Source organism: Aphelocoma coerulescens, chromosome 3 (genome assembly GCF_041296385.1).
Source record: "Aphelocoma coerulescens isolate FSJ_1873_10779 chromosome 3, UR_Acoe_1.0, whole genome shotgun sequence".
NCBI classification, from domain to species: domain Eukaryota; kingdom Metazoa; phylum Chordata; class Aves; order Passeriformes; family Corvidae; genus Aphelocoma; species Aphelocoma coerulescens.
The window spans coordinates 39605195-39623542 of record NC_091016.1 but is presented as its reverse complement, the minus strand read 5'-3'; the positions used below and the strand labels follow the sequence as shown (position 1 = coordinate 39623542).

The following is an 18348-nucleotide window of genomic DNA, read 5'->3' as shown; positions in this document are numbered from 1 at the left end:
TCAGGGTGAGCAGCTGTAGGGGCATTTGTTAGGGTGGGGAGAGGGGATCTGAGCCTATGGCCAAGGCCAGGCCTTCCAGGCAAATACGCAGTATTAGGGCTGGGGAAGCTGCTGTTCATCTGTCGTCAAACAAGTGCACCCCCCTTCCTTTCTACTCCCTATAAAATGCACATTAGAGATCCAGCTGGTCTCTTTGTTGTCCGTTCACTCAAGAGGCTGCAGAGATGTTTAATAACTGATGGATGCCCATGGGGAGAGAACTGCAGGAAAAGGCTTATTAAGTGGAAGTTTAAGAAAGTTATGTAGCATCCGATGCCAGTAAAACAGCACCTGCTGATTAGCAGGTGGGATGAATAATGCCTTTTAAGCTCTCCTTCCAGCCTGTCCAACCACAGCTTCAGTACTGCTGTCTAATGTCACCAGGGTGCTGCCTCTAGCAGGGTACAGATTGCTGCAATGTGCTCCTACTCTGCTGCAGTCGCTGTAGGGACTGGGTCTGAAATGCTACACCACCACCAAGATGTTGTGTTGCCAAAGAGCTGTAAGTCTCAAGTTGGGATGTGTCCTTCTGATCATGTTTCATTTCTATTCAGTGGTTAGAATAAAGTCTGTAGGAATGTGATCTGCATCCAGGTAATGTCAGAAATGAGACGCAGTTTAAGTGATAGCTCTGTCTGGTGCTGCTGCCTCCTGTGATGCACTTGGGCCTACACTCTTCACTGAGCCAGGTATGCATGGGACCAAAGGTTCATAGGACCTGAGACTCCAGTGGGGACTTGGGGCTGAGCCTGCCTAGGGTTGTTTTCCCTGTGGGCATTCTGGAAAAAGTGGAAAGAGGGCATAGTCACACTTCAGGTAGAAATTAATGGGCTATGTTCATTGCTAGTGTAATTTTACTGAAGCCAGTGGTACTATACTAATGTGAGGCTGGCTTAGCAGCTCCTCCGAGGGGTCCATCCTTGAGTCCAGAAAAATTGATCTGTCACAGTGTTGCTTTGATGCATAGAGTTTGTGTTGGGACTTAGCCAACACGAATGAATGTTGAATATCTGTAGTTTCTACAAGCAGTGGGTTGAATTGTTCTGCTCTACTGCCTCCATCACAGCTGCTCCACCAAGGGGAACGTTATGCCTATGGATGTGATCTCATCGACTCCCTCAAAAGCAAGCTAACAAGCAAATTGACCTCCACAGCAGCTCCACAGCACTGGGAGAGGAGCCTTCTCCCACAGGACCGTAGCCTTTCCATCTCTGAGGGAAAAGAGGTCCCAAGGACAGAACTGAACCTGCAAGACCCATGGCCTCGTGGCTTGCCCTTCCTCCTTCCCTCCTTACCTCATGTCTGTCTTGGGGGAGGGACAGTTTCCCTGTGGAGTTCAACAAGCTCCTCTTCCTGCGGCTCGTAAACAGGCTCTACTAAAAGGTATATCATCCACCTATGCAACTCTTCCAGAAGCTGCCAGATTTTCAGGAGCCCATTACAATGTGCAGCATGGCCATCCAGCACTGAGAATAAGCACAGTGGCTGCTGGAAAGCTAAGTGGGTTTTATTCCTCCCCCATTCCCCAGGAAGACTCTTTTTGTTGGGCCATTTTGTTCGTTCATTTGTTTGGTTTTTGTAAACTTCATTTGGGGGAAATGAAGCTTGTGAGAAATTGGTGCCCATCCTGAACCCTCCCCAGTCCTTCGAACTCTGTGAATGGATGGATCACCTACTGTGATTATAATTTAGTGGATTTTGTAGAACAAAACAACTTCACATAGAGACACATGAGGTTCTTTCACTCTCCATCAGCACAAGCTGCTTCTGCGATCTTAGCTACTCACATTAGTGAAAGAAAAAGCCTAGCTAGAATGTGGTGAGATGATGTAGTACTTTGTATCAGTCCCATGGTCCCAACGTCCATTAGCAGCACCGTCAGCTGCCGTGACATGAATTCAGACTTTGGATGGCAGCCCATGAACCAGTCAGGGTGAAAGTTTGGGAAATCCCAAGCCTGAGACTATGCACATTTCCAGAAGCAGATGCAGAGGGAGGATCAGCTGAAAGCAGGCATCACCTGCTGCTCAGCCCCGGCAGAAGCTGGTGGGCTCTGTTTGTGCTGCACCTGCCCCCAGGAAGAGCCTGTCCCCAGGGGCTGAGCACAGGGGAGTGAAAGTAGCAGTGTGTCTGATGGAGCAGCACTGCTCAGCTGACTGGGCAAACAGTGGTGACAACTAGACCCCAAAATAACAGGATTTCACTTTGGAAATGCCAACAGCTTTTTCAAACTGAAATGCAACTAGAAGGCCTTAACAGCTGTGAGAAGAGATTCACATTGCTGTTCCTTGCTTGAAAAAGAAAAAGGGTTTTTGGTGATAATGTGGGTTTAAACTCTCCACTCCTTCCATCGCTGTTAGTAATGTGCTGTGCTGGTAGAGAAGGAATGCTCAAGGCAGATCAGGATGGTGGCCCTTAGGCTTTGCAGTGGGGTAGGTTGGTCAGAAACAGAGGCCGGAATTTAAAATCTTTCTCTGCCCCTGGAGCTGTGACATGGCCATCCACCCACATGTGGCAGGGTGGGGTTCTGCGTTCCTGCACAGCTGGGATCTGTGGCCCTGCAGAGGGGTGATAGTTTGTGGCATTGGTGTGGTGACACCCACCCAGCCTTGGGGCAAGGGCTTTTCAGGGTGACAGAGCATTGCTTGTTCCTCGTGAGAGGAAACTCCCGACCTGGTTTCTGTGAAGAGATGGTGTGAAGTGTCACATTTGCTGCAGCGAGTGGCAGGGAGCAGGGATAAAAGCATGGAGCAAGCTGTGTTTGAGAACAAGCTGATCCATTGCTGGCTGCCTGAAACTGGAGAGCTGCCGGATCTGCTCCCTGGACAATGCTTTCCAGCTCTTCTCACTCTCCCCAAACCCGATGTGCAAACTATCATTCCTCTGTGCTAGCCAAAGCACTCCCCTCGCCTGAACTCCTCTGAGGCCGTGCATTCACATCATTTTGGTCCCCTCCCTGCTGGTTGCCATGGGCCAGCCATGAAATGCCAGCAGATGCATGATGACCACAGGCATGCTGGTGGCCAGACCTCACCATACCCTGCCTGTTCACAGCCTTCCAGCAGTGCTCCCTGCCCTGGCATGCCCACTGCTTGCTTGGTGCAGAGCAACCACAGCACATCCTGGCATCACTTTGGCATCACTTTTGCTTTCCCAGAGAATTTCACGGCACTTGTCTGAAGTGAGAAAACAGAAGGTCTTGATGTTTTGGTGGTCCTGGTCTCCAGACCAGGGAGGAGAGACAGGACAGCTATTGTGGCAGTGCAGGACAGGGGAGAGCATCGTGGTGAAAGCAGCATGTCTACTGGAGAAGTCTCCAGACATGGGCTCTGTGCTTCTCTGCTGGGGCCGAGGGCAGCTGACAGAGGGCAGAATAGCATGTGAATGCTTGGCAAAACACGGGAAGAAGAGGGCTGGTTGAGAACAGCTGTAAAAGGCTTTGCAAAGGCAGTGGCTTTTATAGGAGACGGCAAAATGGGGCAGGAGGATGCGGTGCTGGAACAACGGTGCTGCAAGGAGAGAGGGTGGGGGGGAAATGGAGCAGGGCTTTTAATGGAGAAGCTCAGAACAGAGTGGGCTTTCAAAGCAGTCCGTGCAGGCTCTGGCTGAGGAGACAGGCAGGAGGTATTCCTAAGCTGAAGTGCCCAGGCCATGTCTCGCTGCACTGTTGGAGCAGCAATGTCGCCTCCAAGCCCAGCACTGACAGCTCGAGCACGTGTCACCAACCACGATGGTAATGCAGCCACAAGGTGTAAATGTCACTAATGAATAAATTGCCTTGTGCCTTGGAGAGGCTAATCCATCACAGCCAGAGACAGGGATCTGACAAGCCTGGCTATTTTAGGCATACCCTGTAGGGAGGAGGAGCGCTTCATTTCTGAGCCGTCCCCTCCACCTAGGGAAGCCGATGCAGGGCTTGGCTCTGCGCCACTTCCTGTCTTCCCAGCCACATGAGCTCAGGCTTCATCCTTCTTCACTGTAACTGAAGAAGCACAAAAGGATCTAGGTTAGCCAAAAGTGCCCTGTCAGCAGGGTGGTACATGGGGCTAGCTGGTGATTCAGTTTGGAGGGAAGCTGCTGTGCACAGGGCACGAGTGCTGTAGGGCTGGTGAATACAGTGCTGGGTCCCCAGCGATCGGGAGAGCTTGTGTCACTTGTCTGGGCATGTTTCAGGCCAGGAGTGATTGGTACTGTGTTTTAGAGGCGTGCTGTTTCCTCCTCACCCCGTTATGCTGTTCCAGAGGCAGTGCACAGGACCCCCATTTTCCCCTGTGCTGTGGAACCCCATCCACCAGCACCTTGGCTGACTGTGCAGAGGACCAGCTGGTACCAAACAGGCCGGGACAGCTCAGCCTGGACAAATCCAGCTCCATGCGAGCAAAGGGAGGCTGAACACAGCAACCATTTCTGTGCACAGCCTCTGCTCATCGTTATGGCAGCCCGCTCCTCCTCCCCCAGTCGGTGCTCGAAATCAACCTGCCATCCTGTTTGTGACATATGCCAGTGTGACACCTTGCGAATCGATGCCTGGGTCTCTGTGAGCAGAAACCGCCAGGCTTGGGAAGCTGGCCACTGTCTCCTGCTGCCGTGTGCGCTCTGCTCAGAGCAGCAGAAGGCGGCCTCACCATCTGCTGCGGGAGGGAACCAGCCGGGTGCCCCTGCTCCAGCCCAGTGGGACACCCTCCGGCACAGCCCGAGTGCAAGCCCTTGTGTCATTCCCCCTTCTTTACCTTCCAGCCACCCCGTCTCTCACGGTCTCTCTGGCACAGACCCATGGATGTGGGGATGCTCCCAGCTTGACTGGGGTCCCTCTTCTGAGTGCTGCTCATGCTGCATTGGTGGGTGGTGGCAGTGCCCAAGCTCATTACCTCCTCTAGACGGAGGCCCACAAATGACCCCCCCTCCTCAAAGCCTGCCAGTGGACCTTGGACATAAAGCTCATGGGAGAGCTAAGGAATCCATTCTGGCCCTGTACTCAGCACAGAGTTACCCGTTGCCCACCCTGTGGTAACTGGACCTGGAGCTGACAAGTGATGCACCAACAGCAGGAATGTTCACACTCCAACAATCTGTTGTTGCTGTCTGGCCAGAGTGTGTGGTGTTTGAAATGGTTTCAACCCTTGCAGACTGGCAGATAGTTGACTGTTGCTCTTGGGTGTGAGCAAGTGGTGCAGGCTGCTTGGTTTGGACTTTGCTTTTTGGCCAAGAGATTGATGGGAGAGAGGGCAAAGAGTTCTCCGGGCAACAGCTATCTGTCCAGGCATTCCTGCGTGTGGCAGCCCAGGAGTGGGTTTGAAGGGTGCTTAAGTGGTGTTAACAGTCTCAGCTGTTTGCAGGAAAAGGAGCAGTGAATATCCTGGAAAGCAAGTCAGCAGTTTATCTGGTGATGACATGTTTTCCCAAGCTGTTTTCTTTCCTTCCCTTGTCCTGACTGGCTTTGGTGGCCAATTCCTCCTCATGTGTCTGCTAGCATGGCTGCAGGATCTCATTGCTGCCCTCCAAGCATGAGCTTTCATTGCACAACTGGCTGACCAGCTGCAGCCCTGTCCTTGGAGCTACAGGCAGGCTTGCCTAGGACCAGGCCACCCCCATTAAACCCCCACCCTCGCTGCTGGAGCTGTTGCTTCATCAGCCTGATGCTGATCTGGGTCGTTTCTGCTGTTTCTGAACATGAGTTCTCATTTCATTGAGGTGTGTCATCCAGTGAAAATATTTTGTAAATGCAAATAAAAATAAATAAGTATATTCAATACCTCGGTCTCGAGGATGGGAAACAAGTAGTGGGAGATGCCCAGGTAGGGAGGTTTCACAGCTGCTACTGCTGGTTAGGAATTCTTCTGGATGTAGCCCCTGGAGCATCCATCAATAGTTGGGAAGGGAGCTACACAAACCTGTGAGGGCTTGGGGCTGAGCCCTGTCAGCACCCCTTGTGTGGCCCTTGCTGTCAGGGCAGCCTCGCACTCCATCCTTTCTGATCTATATGGGCGTGAATCGGTGCAGGTAAAGGTCCTGTTGGCCAGGGGCCAGTGGCACCGTCGGTGTCTGTATCCATCAGGCAAGGCAAGGCAGAAGCGGGTACGTGGTGAATAAATTCTTTTGTGAACACTGGGAAACAGTTTTTACTTTTCAACTCTGTCAATATGATCTAGCTCTGTCTGTCTCTCTATATATGTACAAACAGTATATCACAATGTTGCCTTTTTTGTTGGAAATATCAAAGTACAAAGATTGTAAACCAAATCGGTGTAATAAAAGTTTCAGATGATTCACTGAGGTGGTTGCCAGCAGTGGGTCTGTGAGCACTGGTGTTGGGCAGGGCTGGGAGGCATGGGAAGCTCCTGCATTGCTCAGAGGGCAGGAGGGGATGGCAGTCAACCCACTTGCTTAATTCCCTGTTATCTCCTGAGCAGGGTGGTCAAAGGACCGACTCAGTCAAGCATGTGCCTTGTCCCATTCTCAGGTGACCACAGCCTGTAGAGCAAAAGGAAGCTGCTTGGTTTTGCTCCAAGCCCAAGGAAGCTGCACTGTTTCAAACTTGTGAGCTATGTGGGCCAGCAGTCCTGAAAGGACCCCTCTAGCTTGAAGTTACGCAGAACAGAGATTGTTTTGGACAGGTTTGCACAGAGCACTACTAGGTAAGGTAAGCATCTGATTGTAAAGAATTCACCTGTTGCAAAGCAGGCTAGCACCGATCAAAAGCAGAGCAACCCAAAGCAGGAAACCATGGTGGTGAGACCTCTTGATTTATTGAATTTATTTCTATTTACTGTTCACCACCCATATCAGACTCCAGACAGATTTTACTATAAATACAAATAGACTATTGAGCAGAGCAATAGCCAGAAAAAGCTGCTGAGGAACTAGAAACAACATTCTCTCAATCCTCTGTGCCTCTCACATCCTCCTCAGCAAAACCTTAAAGTTAGGTCTGGACTAGACCATTTAGGTGGCAGAGACTTCATCTTAGCTGCTTTACGGGTGGAACAATATTCAGTTGCCTGAAGTAAGCTTGCTGCTGGAGCATATAAAAGCATCACAGGAGGTGAGATTTAGGGTGCAGTGAGAGAGAGGGCTTAAGGGGCAGATTGCTCTGTGGTGCCACTATAGTGTCTTGAGATCTAATGTCTGTCTCCAATTAAGTCCCAGGTTGGATGATGGGGGTCTGGGGAAGGCTGCTGTGGCAGCCACAAGTTAAGTGTTTCTCAGAAAAACAAATAAAACCAAGACCCTGAAGTAAAGTGTTTCCAAGACTGCACACCCAAAGTTCATTGCTCCCTGGAGCATTTTATTCCGAGGGGTTCAGCAGTAGGGTGCTGCAGAGATCCCAGCCTCGCTGCTTCCCGATTGGCCCACACAATTTGGTGAATGAGGAAACCAGTCTCCTGTTCCACCTCTGTGTGGCGGAGATCAAGCTTGGTCAAAGTCTTGTTGTTTGCGAGCCCTTCAAGCAGCTGCTTCCCACCATCCTGCAAAAGGATGAGAGGGGATGGTTAAAGGAGGACATCCAAAAAAGAAGTGTATTGCTCCTTTTCCCTCCTCCTCGGGACAACTTCTGCTGCTGTCAGTTGGAAGTGCATGAGATGGTGCCAAAAGGGATAAAGGCCTTCACCCACGTCCAAAATGTTGCTCACAGAAGTGCAGAGGAGGAGTGTAACCTTATGTAGCTCTCTGTGATATGACACATGCTAATGACTCCCTCTGGGTATGATGTCAGGAGTTCTCAGGCTCAGGCTGGTTAATAGCACGTCTGGCAATGATAACCTGAGAGGAGTCTGCTCCCCCAGCTTACTGCTGGCTGGGGACAAATGGATTAGAGGGCTGCTCCTCATCGTGGCAGTGGTGAGAGGCCCAGTACTGGCAGTTTTCTGCCTGGATGCCATTTCCCAGGCTGGATTGGCTTTCCTGAGGGGAATATCTCATGTAACTTAAGACCAGCCTGCATGGGACAGAAAATGTGATGTAGCCTTAGGGAGGCAACTCGCTCTGAGGCATATCCCCCCCCTTCCATGAAGCACTGTATTTAGGGATGTGACAATTTTAACTTTTTTCCACTGTTGCTATTCTCTTTCAGGTACCAAATACATCTCCTGCCCCATCTCCTCCATCCAGATGGTTCCCTCATCCCAACACCCTGCCTCTTAGCCCTTTTGCCAAAAAGGGCAGAGCAAAAAGGACTGGGAAGAGGTCTCTTTTTAATGGAGTATGGAGGTCAGAATTGAATGCATCTCTAGCAAAATCTCCAATTTTCCTGAAGATAATACTACCAGCCAGCTTTTGGGCTGCCATGAAACTTCACAAATGAGTAACAGGAGAGCTTATCAGAAGGAAGATGCTAAGCACAGAGATTATTATTTACTAAACAAAAGTCTTTCTATCCTTTCCAACCTTTGCCCCCTTGTATCATTAAACTCAAATGGTTTTCCACATCCAGGACCATAAAACTCAGAGCTCACAAAAGGTTTTCTGCCATCAAATCCTTTTAAAACCCTTGTCAAACACATTGATGCCAATCTTCCTGCCAGCAGGGACAGCTGGTCTTGCTGTCTCTTTATTTGACAGTGAGAATAATTGAGGCAGCGCAGAAAGTTTAAAAGCCAGCATGATTGCTTTTGGCTGTCTAGTTTCAGATTTCTAAAGCTCTTTTTAATCAGCAGAAGAGAAGCGGTCTGGTTTGTGGGCATATTGCATACTGCAGCTCTTAGGGATGTAGTAAGATCTGTGGATGCTCTTCTGTCTAGAAAATGTAAGCCTGTGTTTTAGGAGCCACTTACAAGCACACAGACACGACACCCCTGACCCACCGCACCGCTCCAGGGCCTCAGGGTGAGTTAGAGAAGCTCAACAACCAAGCCAATTTTCTAACAGTCTCCTCTGAGTGTGTGATGGACAGGAGAAATTCTGGGAAGGGTGACACTATCTGTGTGCTGCTGAGTGACAGATGGCACAGCAGATCCAAAGCACAGAGGATATGCATGAGACCCTTATCTCATGCCGCCTATCATTAGCTACGCTCACATGTGCGAAGCGTCTGTGATTCTTCCCAGACATGCTTCCTGGTTTTCAGTTTCCTGGGGGGAAAACCCCTCTCTGCCCAAAAGCCCAAAGCCTAAAGACAGATTCAGCCCTATGAACAGAGCTAGATGTAACAAGTGAGGTAAATGCATGTTCATGCACAGAAGATGTCTCTCCTTCCTCACATCTGCTAGTCTCTTCCCTGCTCACAACTGATTGTTATCCTAGCAAGAATGCAAAGTGAGGGATGCATTTGCCTCTGTGGCTTTGAGACAGGCTCAGCATCTGCTTTGCAAGGCCACCACGCAGGCTCACAGAGGGAGGGAGAAGAGGCTTCTCTTACCAGCCCCAGGTGGTTGCATGAGAAGTTGATGCTTGTCAGAGTGGTGTTCTGAGCCAGGACCTGGGAGAACACTGCAGTGGTTGGCTCTGACAGGTTATTACTTCCCAGATGGAGGGACTTCAGGCTGGTGTTGGTCAGCAGGGCACGGCCAATCGCCTCCCCGCCTCTGTCCTCCACGAAATTGAGACGCAGATTCAGGGAGGTCAGGGAGGAGCTCTCAGCCAGGCCTTGAGCAAGACCCTGAGCCCCCAGGTGACAGATCTGGTTGTTACACAGATTGAGGGTTTCTAATCTGCTGTGGCTGATCAGCTTGCCAAGAGCTTGTGCCCCGTTGTCCCTGATGAGATTGTGGGACAAGTCCAGCTCCAACAGGCAAGGATGATCCAGCAAGTTACGGGCCAGGAGCTTGATCTTGTCATCATCCACTTTGCTTTGTGTCAGCTTGAAAACCTGTGGGCATAAAACCCAGGGTCACTAAAGCACTTGCTTTGGACTGAGCTTTGTACAAGACCCTCAGGGAGCTAAACCTATGGTCCACCAGACAGGATTCATCTCCCTTCACTTCAGACACCTTTAGCTAGCAGGCTCAAGTAGTTGCTTTCCTAGTAGGCAGCTACTTCCAGCAAGCAGGGCATGCCACTGATGTCCCATGCCTATTCTAGGAAAAAAGGATTTATCTCCTGGAAATGCCTGTTCCCCTCCTCTGACTGCACAAGATATCTAACTGGGGACTAAATTAAAGCAAGATAAAGCTGTCTAAATGCCTGCAGCAACTAGCAGCAGAACCCACTCCAGTTCACAGTCAAACCTGTCTGAATGAACATGTGCACCAGTGGTAACCACAGTGCAATGTCCTGTGTGGCCAGGGCATCTTAATAGTCACAAGAGAGGTAATTTCTCTTCTGGAAGCCGTGAAGACATATATCCCAAAGCCTGCTGATCTGTGGGGAGTACATGCAGCTCACTCTGGCTCCACTCTGGATAGCAATGCCCGTTGCTGTTTTGGAGGGGCTGAGTATCTGCACTGCAGTTCCCACAGAGCTGAAGATATTGTTAGTGCTTAGGAGGAAAATCCCTCATTGCTCTAAGGTAAGTGTAAGTGTTTCCCCATGCTCTTCTTGGGGGTCTTTCCTTCTCTGGGAGAGGCTGACATGTATTTACTGAGCAAAACTACCAAAAACTCCTTATGAAAGGCTCCCTCTGGACTTTTCCTCTCCTCCCTCCCAGAACTACATGAGGAGTTAGCGCAGTGGAGTGCTGCTGTCCCTTACACTACAAGCAACAAGTTTTGTGGGAGTAAGTATTTTTCTCACTGATCCTCTGACAACCTGTTCTAACAAGGACATGGCAGAACAAGATACTCAGCACCAGGCCAGCAGGTTGACATCTCTGCACTCTGACAGACTCTGTAACTTGCAAAAGGAAGGGTGTTACCAGCGAGCAAAACTGGTCCCTGTATTTCTATGCACAGGCAATTTGAAGATCTAGCTGAGGGAGTTAGGTTCAGTTTGGAGTATATTACTTTCAAGTTATGGCACATCTTCACGGCAGCAGCCAAGCTGAAGCAGTCCTGCTCAGTGAAGTTAAAGAGGCTCCACTCAAAGTTCATGCCACAGCTCTTCACACCATAAGTGAGATGAAGCTCTTCAAGGTGAGGGAGAGCAGTAATGAGATCTTTCAGGTCGTAGTGATGCGTGTAGGCCTCATTAAAGTTAGCATCCTCCTCTGTGTCAGCGAGGTCATTGCTCTCCTCCTTTTCATCCACCCACACAGGTGGCAGGAACTGATCAACCTCCAGTTTCCGCACATAGCCTTTGCAGAGCGGGACGAGCTCTAGGACCTTTTTGGGGTCCGTGGTGCTGGGGATGAAAAACTTCAGAATGTTCTCCAGGTGACGTTCAAAGAACATCCGTTTCCAGCTGTCTCCATAGTTGGAGACGTCACACACTTGCCAGCGCTCGATACAGCACCTCTTCCAGTAGTCTTCATGGCTTACTATGTTGGCAGTCACAGTGAGTGGAAGGCTGGTGGAGAGCCTGTCCACCACCTTCCTTTGGTGCTCAGGCAGAAGATAGTTCAAAATAGGGTTCTCTGGAAGGGATAAAAAGAATGAGAGGTTAGTCTGGGCGTAGGAACAATTGCTGGCACTGTGGTTCTGCCCAGGCCCCCAGCTGTGTGCCCATGCCCTCCCCTCTGTTGATACTGGCTCTCTTCTCGGCTGCCAGAGGCTGGAGCACAGAGCTAAGCTGGCAGAAGACATGTAGGATTCATTTGTTCATCTCCGTATACGATTTCTAACTTTTACAATGAAACATCAGCGTAATTGGGTTTACTCTCATAATATTTGGGAACTGCGCCAGAAACTGCGCTCCCTATTTAAACTTAGTTTGAATGCAGTTTGTATTCAGAGCAGGAATTCTGCTCCCAAGAGAACTAATTCAGCCTTACAGAGATGGGAGAGCTTGGCCTGCCATTTGCTGAACTTTCTCCCTTTTGATTTCTAAGCATATTGAAGAACAGTATTTGAAAACAACTGTGTGCTTTGCATGCAGGTCCTTGTGCCTATTTATCTTAACTAAAGCATTGGTCTCAACTCAAATTGATTCCTGTTCCTTTTTGCTGAGGCATACTCCTAGCTTTTAGGTCCCCCTTGTTTAAATAAAAGTTCTGTTTTCCCAGGTACTCTTTCCCCTGAGTCTCTTTCCCAGTGCTTGCCCTAAATCTCAGATGTCTTTTCTGGTGGAAGTTCTTTGTAACAAGAAATGCCAGAGAAAAGCCACTTGTACTCACACCATGAATATCTGGTTACGTATACGCAGTTGTGTTGAGTAACAGAAATCATCAGTGGAGAGACCTGTCTGTGCACGGGAAACCAGACTATGAAACACAAAGTGGGGTTAGCTTTATATTTCCTCTGTTTCTGTGGCATTCCCTTCCTAAGAACACTGACAGTTTTACCACAGCCTCTTCCTGGAGTCTATTTTTCAGTGTCCTACAGCTGACACTGCAGTGACCTTCTCTGCTGAGTCCCACGACACAAGCCGAGGTGGGACACATATGGGCAGGGCTGGGCTAGCTTCACTCGGGCTCCCTCAGGCCACACTGTGGGCAAGGTGCAGCCTCACAGCTCAGGTAACAGCACGAGGGTCCCCATGACAATGGGCACACTGCTTTTATGCGTGCACAATGCAGGTCCCATGCATTTGGCATCAAACTGAATGATCAGGCTGATAGGGCTGCAAGGGTGTCCCAGCTCAGACCTGTTGCTTCCAAGGAGACCAGGGGATGGGCAACCCGATGTGCCACGACCTTCCTAGAAAGAGTGTCCTGCAAGGAACAACTCTTCCAGGAGTGGTGGCAGGCCTCCCTGGGCAGCAGGTGATTTCAGCAAGTGTAGCAATTTCTCAGCTACAAGTGATTCCAGCTCTTGTGATTCAGCTCTTTGTGAAGTGAACTTGGGGACAGAGAGACAGGAGCCTTTTACAGCAGTTCCCCAGAGGTAGCCTTTATTGTCCAGCAGTCTCTGTGAAGGGGTGGCTAGGGACAAGGCTCCCCACATCAGGGCTAGGGGGCAGCGGTTATATGGGGTAGGCAGGGGGCGGGGTAGAAACCAACTAATCAACTGGGTTCAGGCTATCACCATATAGAAACAAGGCATGCTGGGGATGGTTCACTTTCTTGCCATGACCCAGAGGAAGGTTGCTTATCTCTGGGGAAGATCATCTTGCCCTCAGACCTCTCTTCTCCAAGGGAGAGCAGAGGGCTCTTGTGCCAAGGGCTCCCAGCCCTCCACACAGACCCTCAAGTACCATCAGCTCCTGGCATAAGGCAGCACTGAGCTCCTCTGTACTGTCTTACAGTCCCAGTGTGGACATTGCCTTAAAACTAACTTTGGTCTTTGCTGTCACTTCACTGAGTCAGCCAAAAAGACAGGTAGGCCCTTTTTCCCCCCTCCCAGTCAGTTCTCAGATGAGATATGCTTCTTTTGTTTTGCTGTGTTTCATCAGTCCACCTGCTTCAAAAGCACATTCCCTGCCTGAGGATATAACTTGTCACATCACCACCAAAAGCCATGGAGGAGGGCTGAGCCTGTGAGTACAATACTGAGATGATAGCTCCTCTGGGCAGGGAGCAATTCTCCATCTCTTTGTACAGCACTCAGTACAGGGCTCCATCCTCGAGCACTGCCTTAATGTATATATGAGTCAAGAGCAGGAAACAGCAACTCCACAGCCCCAGTCATGGTTGAGGTGAGTCCAAAAGAGCATGGATGGAAGAAGATGTGATAGAACAAGGTCAGGACAGAGTCCCATCCTGGACAGCAGCCCAGAGGACTACAGCCATCGCTGGAATGTACAAGTACATACTTAGCAACTAAACAGTTTGTTTAACTGGCTGCCCAAGGGGATATTTCTCCCCATCTGTTCCTTTGGCAGGGTTGGGTGCCACACTCTGCCTTTCAGATGCATCTGCCTGCCTTGTTGACCCTCTGCTCTCTGGGACTGACCCTCTCTCTCCATGTGTCCTAGAGTAAATGTGCTCCCACTTACTTTCGAAATTGTGAACAATGTGCTGGATGCAGAGCTCAGTGAGGTGGGGGACAGTGACCAGGGACCAGCTGGGATCCTCAGTGATGCAGCGGCGTGTGTAGAATGAGCCATCAGCGAGGTTGGCCTGAGGTGGACATGATGGGGGAATGGCTGTGCTCTTGTCACCAGCTGCTGGCTGCTGCATCCTGCTCAGGACGTAGTTGTCCTTCAGGAGAAGCGAGGGGAAAATTCCTTGAGAGAGTCACCACCACGTGTCTGCCTGCAAAAGAAAAAGACAGCTTTAGAAAGAAGCCAGCAATAAGAATGGTCAGCTCACACTGCTGTCCTGTAACGCACTTGACCTTTGCCTGCCTCCTGCTTTGGGCTGGAAGCACTGCAGCCAAACAACTATTACTCAGCCTCATCTTTATACCCTGCCCTGTGCAAAGAGGTCTCTAGGCACCACATGCAATAAGGAGATAATAACGTGGTGCTAATTCAGAGTGCTGTTGAAGATGATGGACGGGAATTGATTGTTTACTGTCTTTCCAATAAAAGTAATAGGGGAAGATGGCAGGAGCTGGGTGTAAAGCAAAGGGTTCTTCATACAGGCTGCAGCTGAACTGGGGAATTCCTTGCCACAGGATGTTGTGGATGCTAGGAGTCTGTGCAGACTCTAGGAAAAGTCCATGCAAGAGAAACCCTTTGAGAAGGATGAAATGCACCAACGTCATGTGGCTCAGAGTGAGCAGCTGAACACAGCTGGAGGTGGGGAGAGTGCTGGAGGAAAGAACACACACTTGCATTGCTTTTCTACTCTTCTCTAGGTGTCTGTTTCTAGCCATTGTCAGACATGGGTGTTTGGGCCAGCTATCCCCTGCTTTGATCCAGTATGCCTGTTCTGATGACTCTCTAAAGACAGATGCTTTACAGGTGAATACATTATAAGTGTATTCTTTTCCTGCTTTCTTCATTATTCTCCAGCTGAACTCCTTCCAAATATCCATTAACTGATGAGATGGGTCAGACTTGTTCAGACCACACTGATCCTAAGCAGATATGAGCTAAAAGCCCGGAGCAGAAGGAAGGATGCCTGGTCCTATTAACTTTGCAGAGCTTTCCCAGACCAAAGTTTTCCATTTGCTGTTTCCTATTACAGCCTCAAGGCCTGCACTCTCAGACATCAGAATCCCACATGTGTGGTTATTGCCTGGAAGTCCTAATGGTTCTCTAACCAGCCAGTCTGAAAGAGGCAGAAAAGACACCAGGAAGGAATCATCCACGTGAGTTCTGGGTTCCACAAGAGCATTTAGGTCTGGTGAGCATCCCCCAGGGCATACAGACCCACGCTGATCCTTACTGGGGCTAACTGGATTTAACAGGGCTGCAGCACAGGGCTGGGCAGTTACAGCCTGTAGGAGACCTAAAAGAATCATGAGATAGAGGTGGATGGCAATGTCAGAGGTGAGAATACCTTCCTGAAAGACCAAGAGGATTCCTCAGGGCAGTGGTGGCCTTGCACCACCATAGGGTCAAAGGATCCTGTGGAAGGATAACTGCCATGTAGTATCTTTGGCCACCATATCCCTCAACCTTCCTGAAGTGTGGTTTGATCCCAACCAGCTCCTTTGTGAGGGATGTGACCCACAGAGTGGTCCCTAGATGAACCATCTTAGTCCTTCCTTCCCCTGCACAAGGTTGCTCCCTTCACCTCTGCCTTCCCAGCTTCTGTCAGCCCTGCCCTCTCTCACCCTGAAAGCTTTGGAGCTGGCTTTGCTAGTGTTACTCCCTCTGCTCCTTCCCCCTCCAAAAGGCATCTGAGGAAGGGCCTGCAAAAGAGGGAAGAGAGATCTGTGAAATGCTGAGGTCTAGAGGAGAGGAGCAAATGATTCATGCTGCAAATATGGCAGCAAAGGCTTCTTCAAATGCACTTGAGGCAGGCCTGAGAGTGACAATCAGGAAGGGGTGGAGATGGCAGTGGCAGGGCATTCTCTGGCCTAGAGCAGGAGGAGGAAGGGTGCCAAGGGCAGGGAAGCTGTATTTCCTGGGAGGCAGTGGTGTACAGATGACAAAGGTAAAGGCTGTAGAAAAAGGGAGGCTGATCTGAAGAAGGGTGGATGTGGAAGGAGAAGGAATGAGTGATAGGCAGCTGTGAGGATAGACTGGGAGTCATTTCCCTGCAAAGCTACTCATGCCCTAAGGAAGGTACTATGATGATGGGCCACCTTTCAGGGGGAAGAGAAGAGGCCTGATTCTCCACAGCACATTAACAGAGCTGAAAACCAGCTCCTGGTGCTTGATGGACTTCAGTGGAAGGGCAAAGCACAGCTAGAAGGCAGTGAGGTGGCATTAATAGAAGTGACTGGGAAAATTGTTTTCTCCTTGCTCAGTCCTCTGTCCTATTCAAAAAGCATCTGTATCATTTTGTCCCCCAGGCCAATCACAGCTAATTGGAGCTTCTGATGGCTTTCCTGACCTTTTGGAAACAATCACTAAAGGCCAGCTGTTGGGGAGAGCCAGTGCAGCATTGGTGGCCTAGGATTATTCCCTGTCTGTTCCAGCAGATGATCTGATTGCCTGTTTACTGAAGGCAGGTTGATTTTCAGAGGGTAGGTAACCCATGGCACATGCAGGGCTGCTGAATGGGCTCCAAGAGTCAAGGCAGGAGACACAGCTGCCCTGAGGCAGAGCTGTCCAGGCTGCTGAGAAGCTTTCCCTTGATCTGAACCCCAGAACAAGCCAGCTCAGCTGACTCCACCATCCCTACTTGTCATTCACTATAAGGCCAACAGGAACAAGGCTGCAAAGCATCCAGATCAACCCCATGCCTGTGGTGCCAGGTCTGACACTGAGCCACTGCTCCCAGTACATCCATTCCCACCACGCCAGCATGGTGAACACACCTGCCAGGTGCCCTCACCACCAGTGGAAGGGCCTCCTTCACTGCACACCCTCTCTGCCTTGGCTGCAGGAGTCTCCCCCACCCAGAGTTGACAAACCAAGCCAGTTTCCAGAGCCAGGTTTGCTAAGCACGTATTTAAACACCGGGAAGCACTGTAATTCACTATCAATAAACCAAGCCAACAGCGTTAATGCACGCTCCTTCCCACCCACTCTATCAGTCACCTATCCTAAAAAGGCTTTATTAGATGATATACAATGAATGGAACCATGTAGTAAATTCCCAGGTTTTGTCATTTAACACCCAGATCAGACTGAAAAGTAAATAATGCTAGAACTTCTTAAAAAAATAAAGGAAATCACACTTCCTTTCCCCAGGAGGAACTGACAGAAACCTACTGACACAATCAAATTATGCTGCTACTAACATGCCTAACAAACCTTCTTCAGCTGAACCTGTTTTGATCTGAAACTGAAAGATTTTTGCTCTTTTCATTCACACCAAATCCCAGAGAGACCAAAAAAGAAGAGCTGCATGGAAACTGGTGACCTTTGGCTGATGCTCCTACCAGCATTACAGAGATCCAATAAATGGAACAACTGTAAACACTGTGTTTACTGGAGAGTTTGTAAGAGCAGGATAAATTATTTCTGAGGGTGGTTATGCCCCAGCCAAGATTGCATTTGCACTGAAGCTCCATCTGCCCATTAATTGAGGAAGCTCTTATGCCACTGCAGCAGCACCCTGAAAAGGCCAGTTGTTCTGCAGGTGTGCTGACCTTTGTGCTGTTACCTGTAGTCCAGGCAAGCCAGCCTGAGTCTGGCTAACACCACTGATCCCACTGACACCTGTGGGGACTTGCCATGCTCTGTGGCACTTCCAAAGCCTAATGCTAAGTGTGCATTAGGACACCATGTTGCAGGCTAATCCAGGGGTTGAGACACTGCAATGAGCTTTAAGTGAGTTAAAAAAAAAAAAAAAAAAAAAAAAAGTACCAAATGAGGAATCTATTTACCTTCAGATATAATGAAATTTGTCTGTAATGGGAGACTGGGCAGAGTGAGGCCAGCTGGCCATTTGGGAATTTGGTTAATGTCACTGCTGTGATCCAGGCAGTGTGAAGGGCCAAAACTGGTCCTGGATCAATCTCTGTCAGCATGATCTGGGAAGAGCCACTGCCCCAGTGGGATGTCAGAAAAACGAAAGCCCTTTCGGACCTGAGCCCTGCCCACCGCCCCGGCCGCGGAGAACGCCTGGATGCTGCTGAACGCCGCGGGCCCCGCCAGCCCCCCAGCCCAGCTCCATGGGATGCGGGCCCTGCGCTCCCCCCTGCCAGCCAAGCTCTTCCCCAGAGACTCCGAGAGGGAAGAAAACCCCTTAGCGCGGCCGCTTCGTTACGAATCAGACCTGCGAACTGCCGGGGGAAGAGCCCGGCCACCGGCACTGGGTGCCCCCAGCCCCGGCAACACGGCGAGAGCACCGGGGCGTCAAACGCGAGGGTCCCTCCCGACCCCTGGGCCTGG

General features: G+C 50.1%; 2 protein-coding genes across 7 annotated transcripts in view; one reads left to right on the top strand and one right to left on the bottom strand.

Annotated features, from left to right (window-relative positions):
* Window positions 1-15150, top strand: part of TMEM151B (transmembrane protein 151B) — a 28728-nt gene extending 13578 nt beyond the window's left edge. For 4 of the 5 annotated variants that reach the window (XR_011149788.1, XR_011149790.1, XR_011149789.1 and 1 more), the window contains one exon: window positions 1106-6294. The gene's annotated coding sequence lies outside the window, so the exon portion shown is untranslated. Of the gene's footprint in view, window positions 1-1105; window positions 6295-15082 lie in introns of those variants that run through there. The other variant, XR_011149791.1, reaches the window with a different exon arrangement.
* Window positions 6820-18348, bottom strand: TCTE1 (t-complex-associated-testis-expressed 1). Of its 2 annotated transcripts, none has more exons than XM_069009851.1 (5): window positions 18233-18348; window positions 13945-14203; window positions 10917-11485; window positions 9395-9844; window positions 6820-7505 (listed from the first exon to the last, which is right to left on the bottom strand). In XM_069009851.1, exons 2-5 carry the CDS (start codon window positions 14126-14128, stop codon window positions 7305-7307), a joined length of 1404 nt encoding a protein of 467 aa, XP_068865952.1. In that variant the 5' UTR covers window positions 14129-14203; window positions 18233-18348; the 3' UTR covers window positions 6820-7304. The 2 variants fall into 2 exon arrangements, with proteins under 2 accessions (XP_068865952.1, XP_068865953.1); XM_069009852.1 differs by lacking the exon at window positions 6820-7505 and adding an exon at window positions 8255-8773.

Coding starts and splice junctions, on each gene's coding strand:
- TCTE1 (XM_069009851.1), bottom strand. CDS start 14,128: ATGCAGCAGCCAGCAGCTGGTGACAAGAGCACAGCCATTCCCCCATCA. Junction 9,845..10,916: donor AGATGTGCCATAACTTGAAA/GTAATATACTCC, acceptor TTATGCCCACAG/GTTTTCAAGCTGACACAAAG. Junction 7,506..9,394: donor CATGCAACCACCTGGGGCTG/GTAAGAGAAGCC, acceptor ATCCTTTTGCAG/GATGGTGGGAAGCAGCTGCT.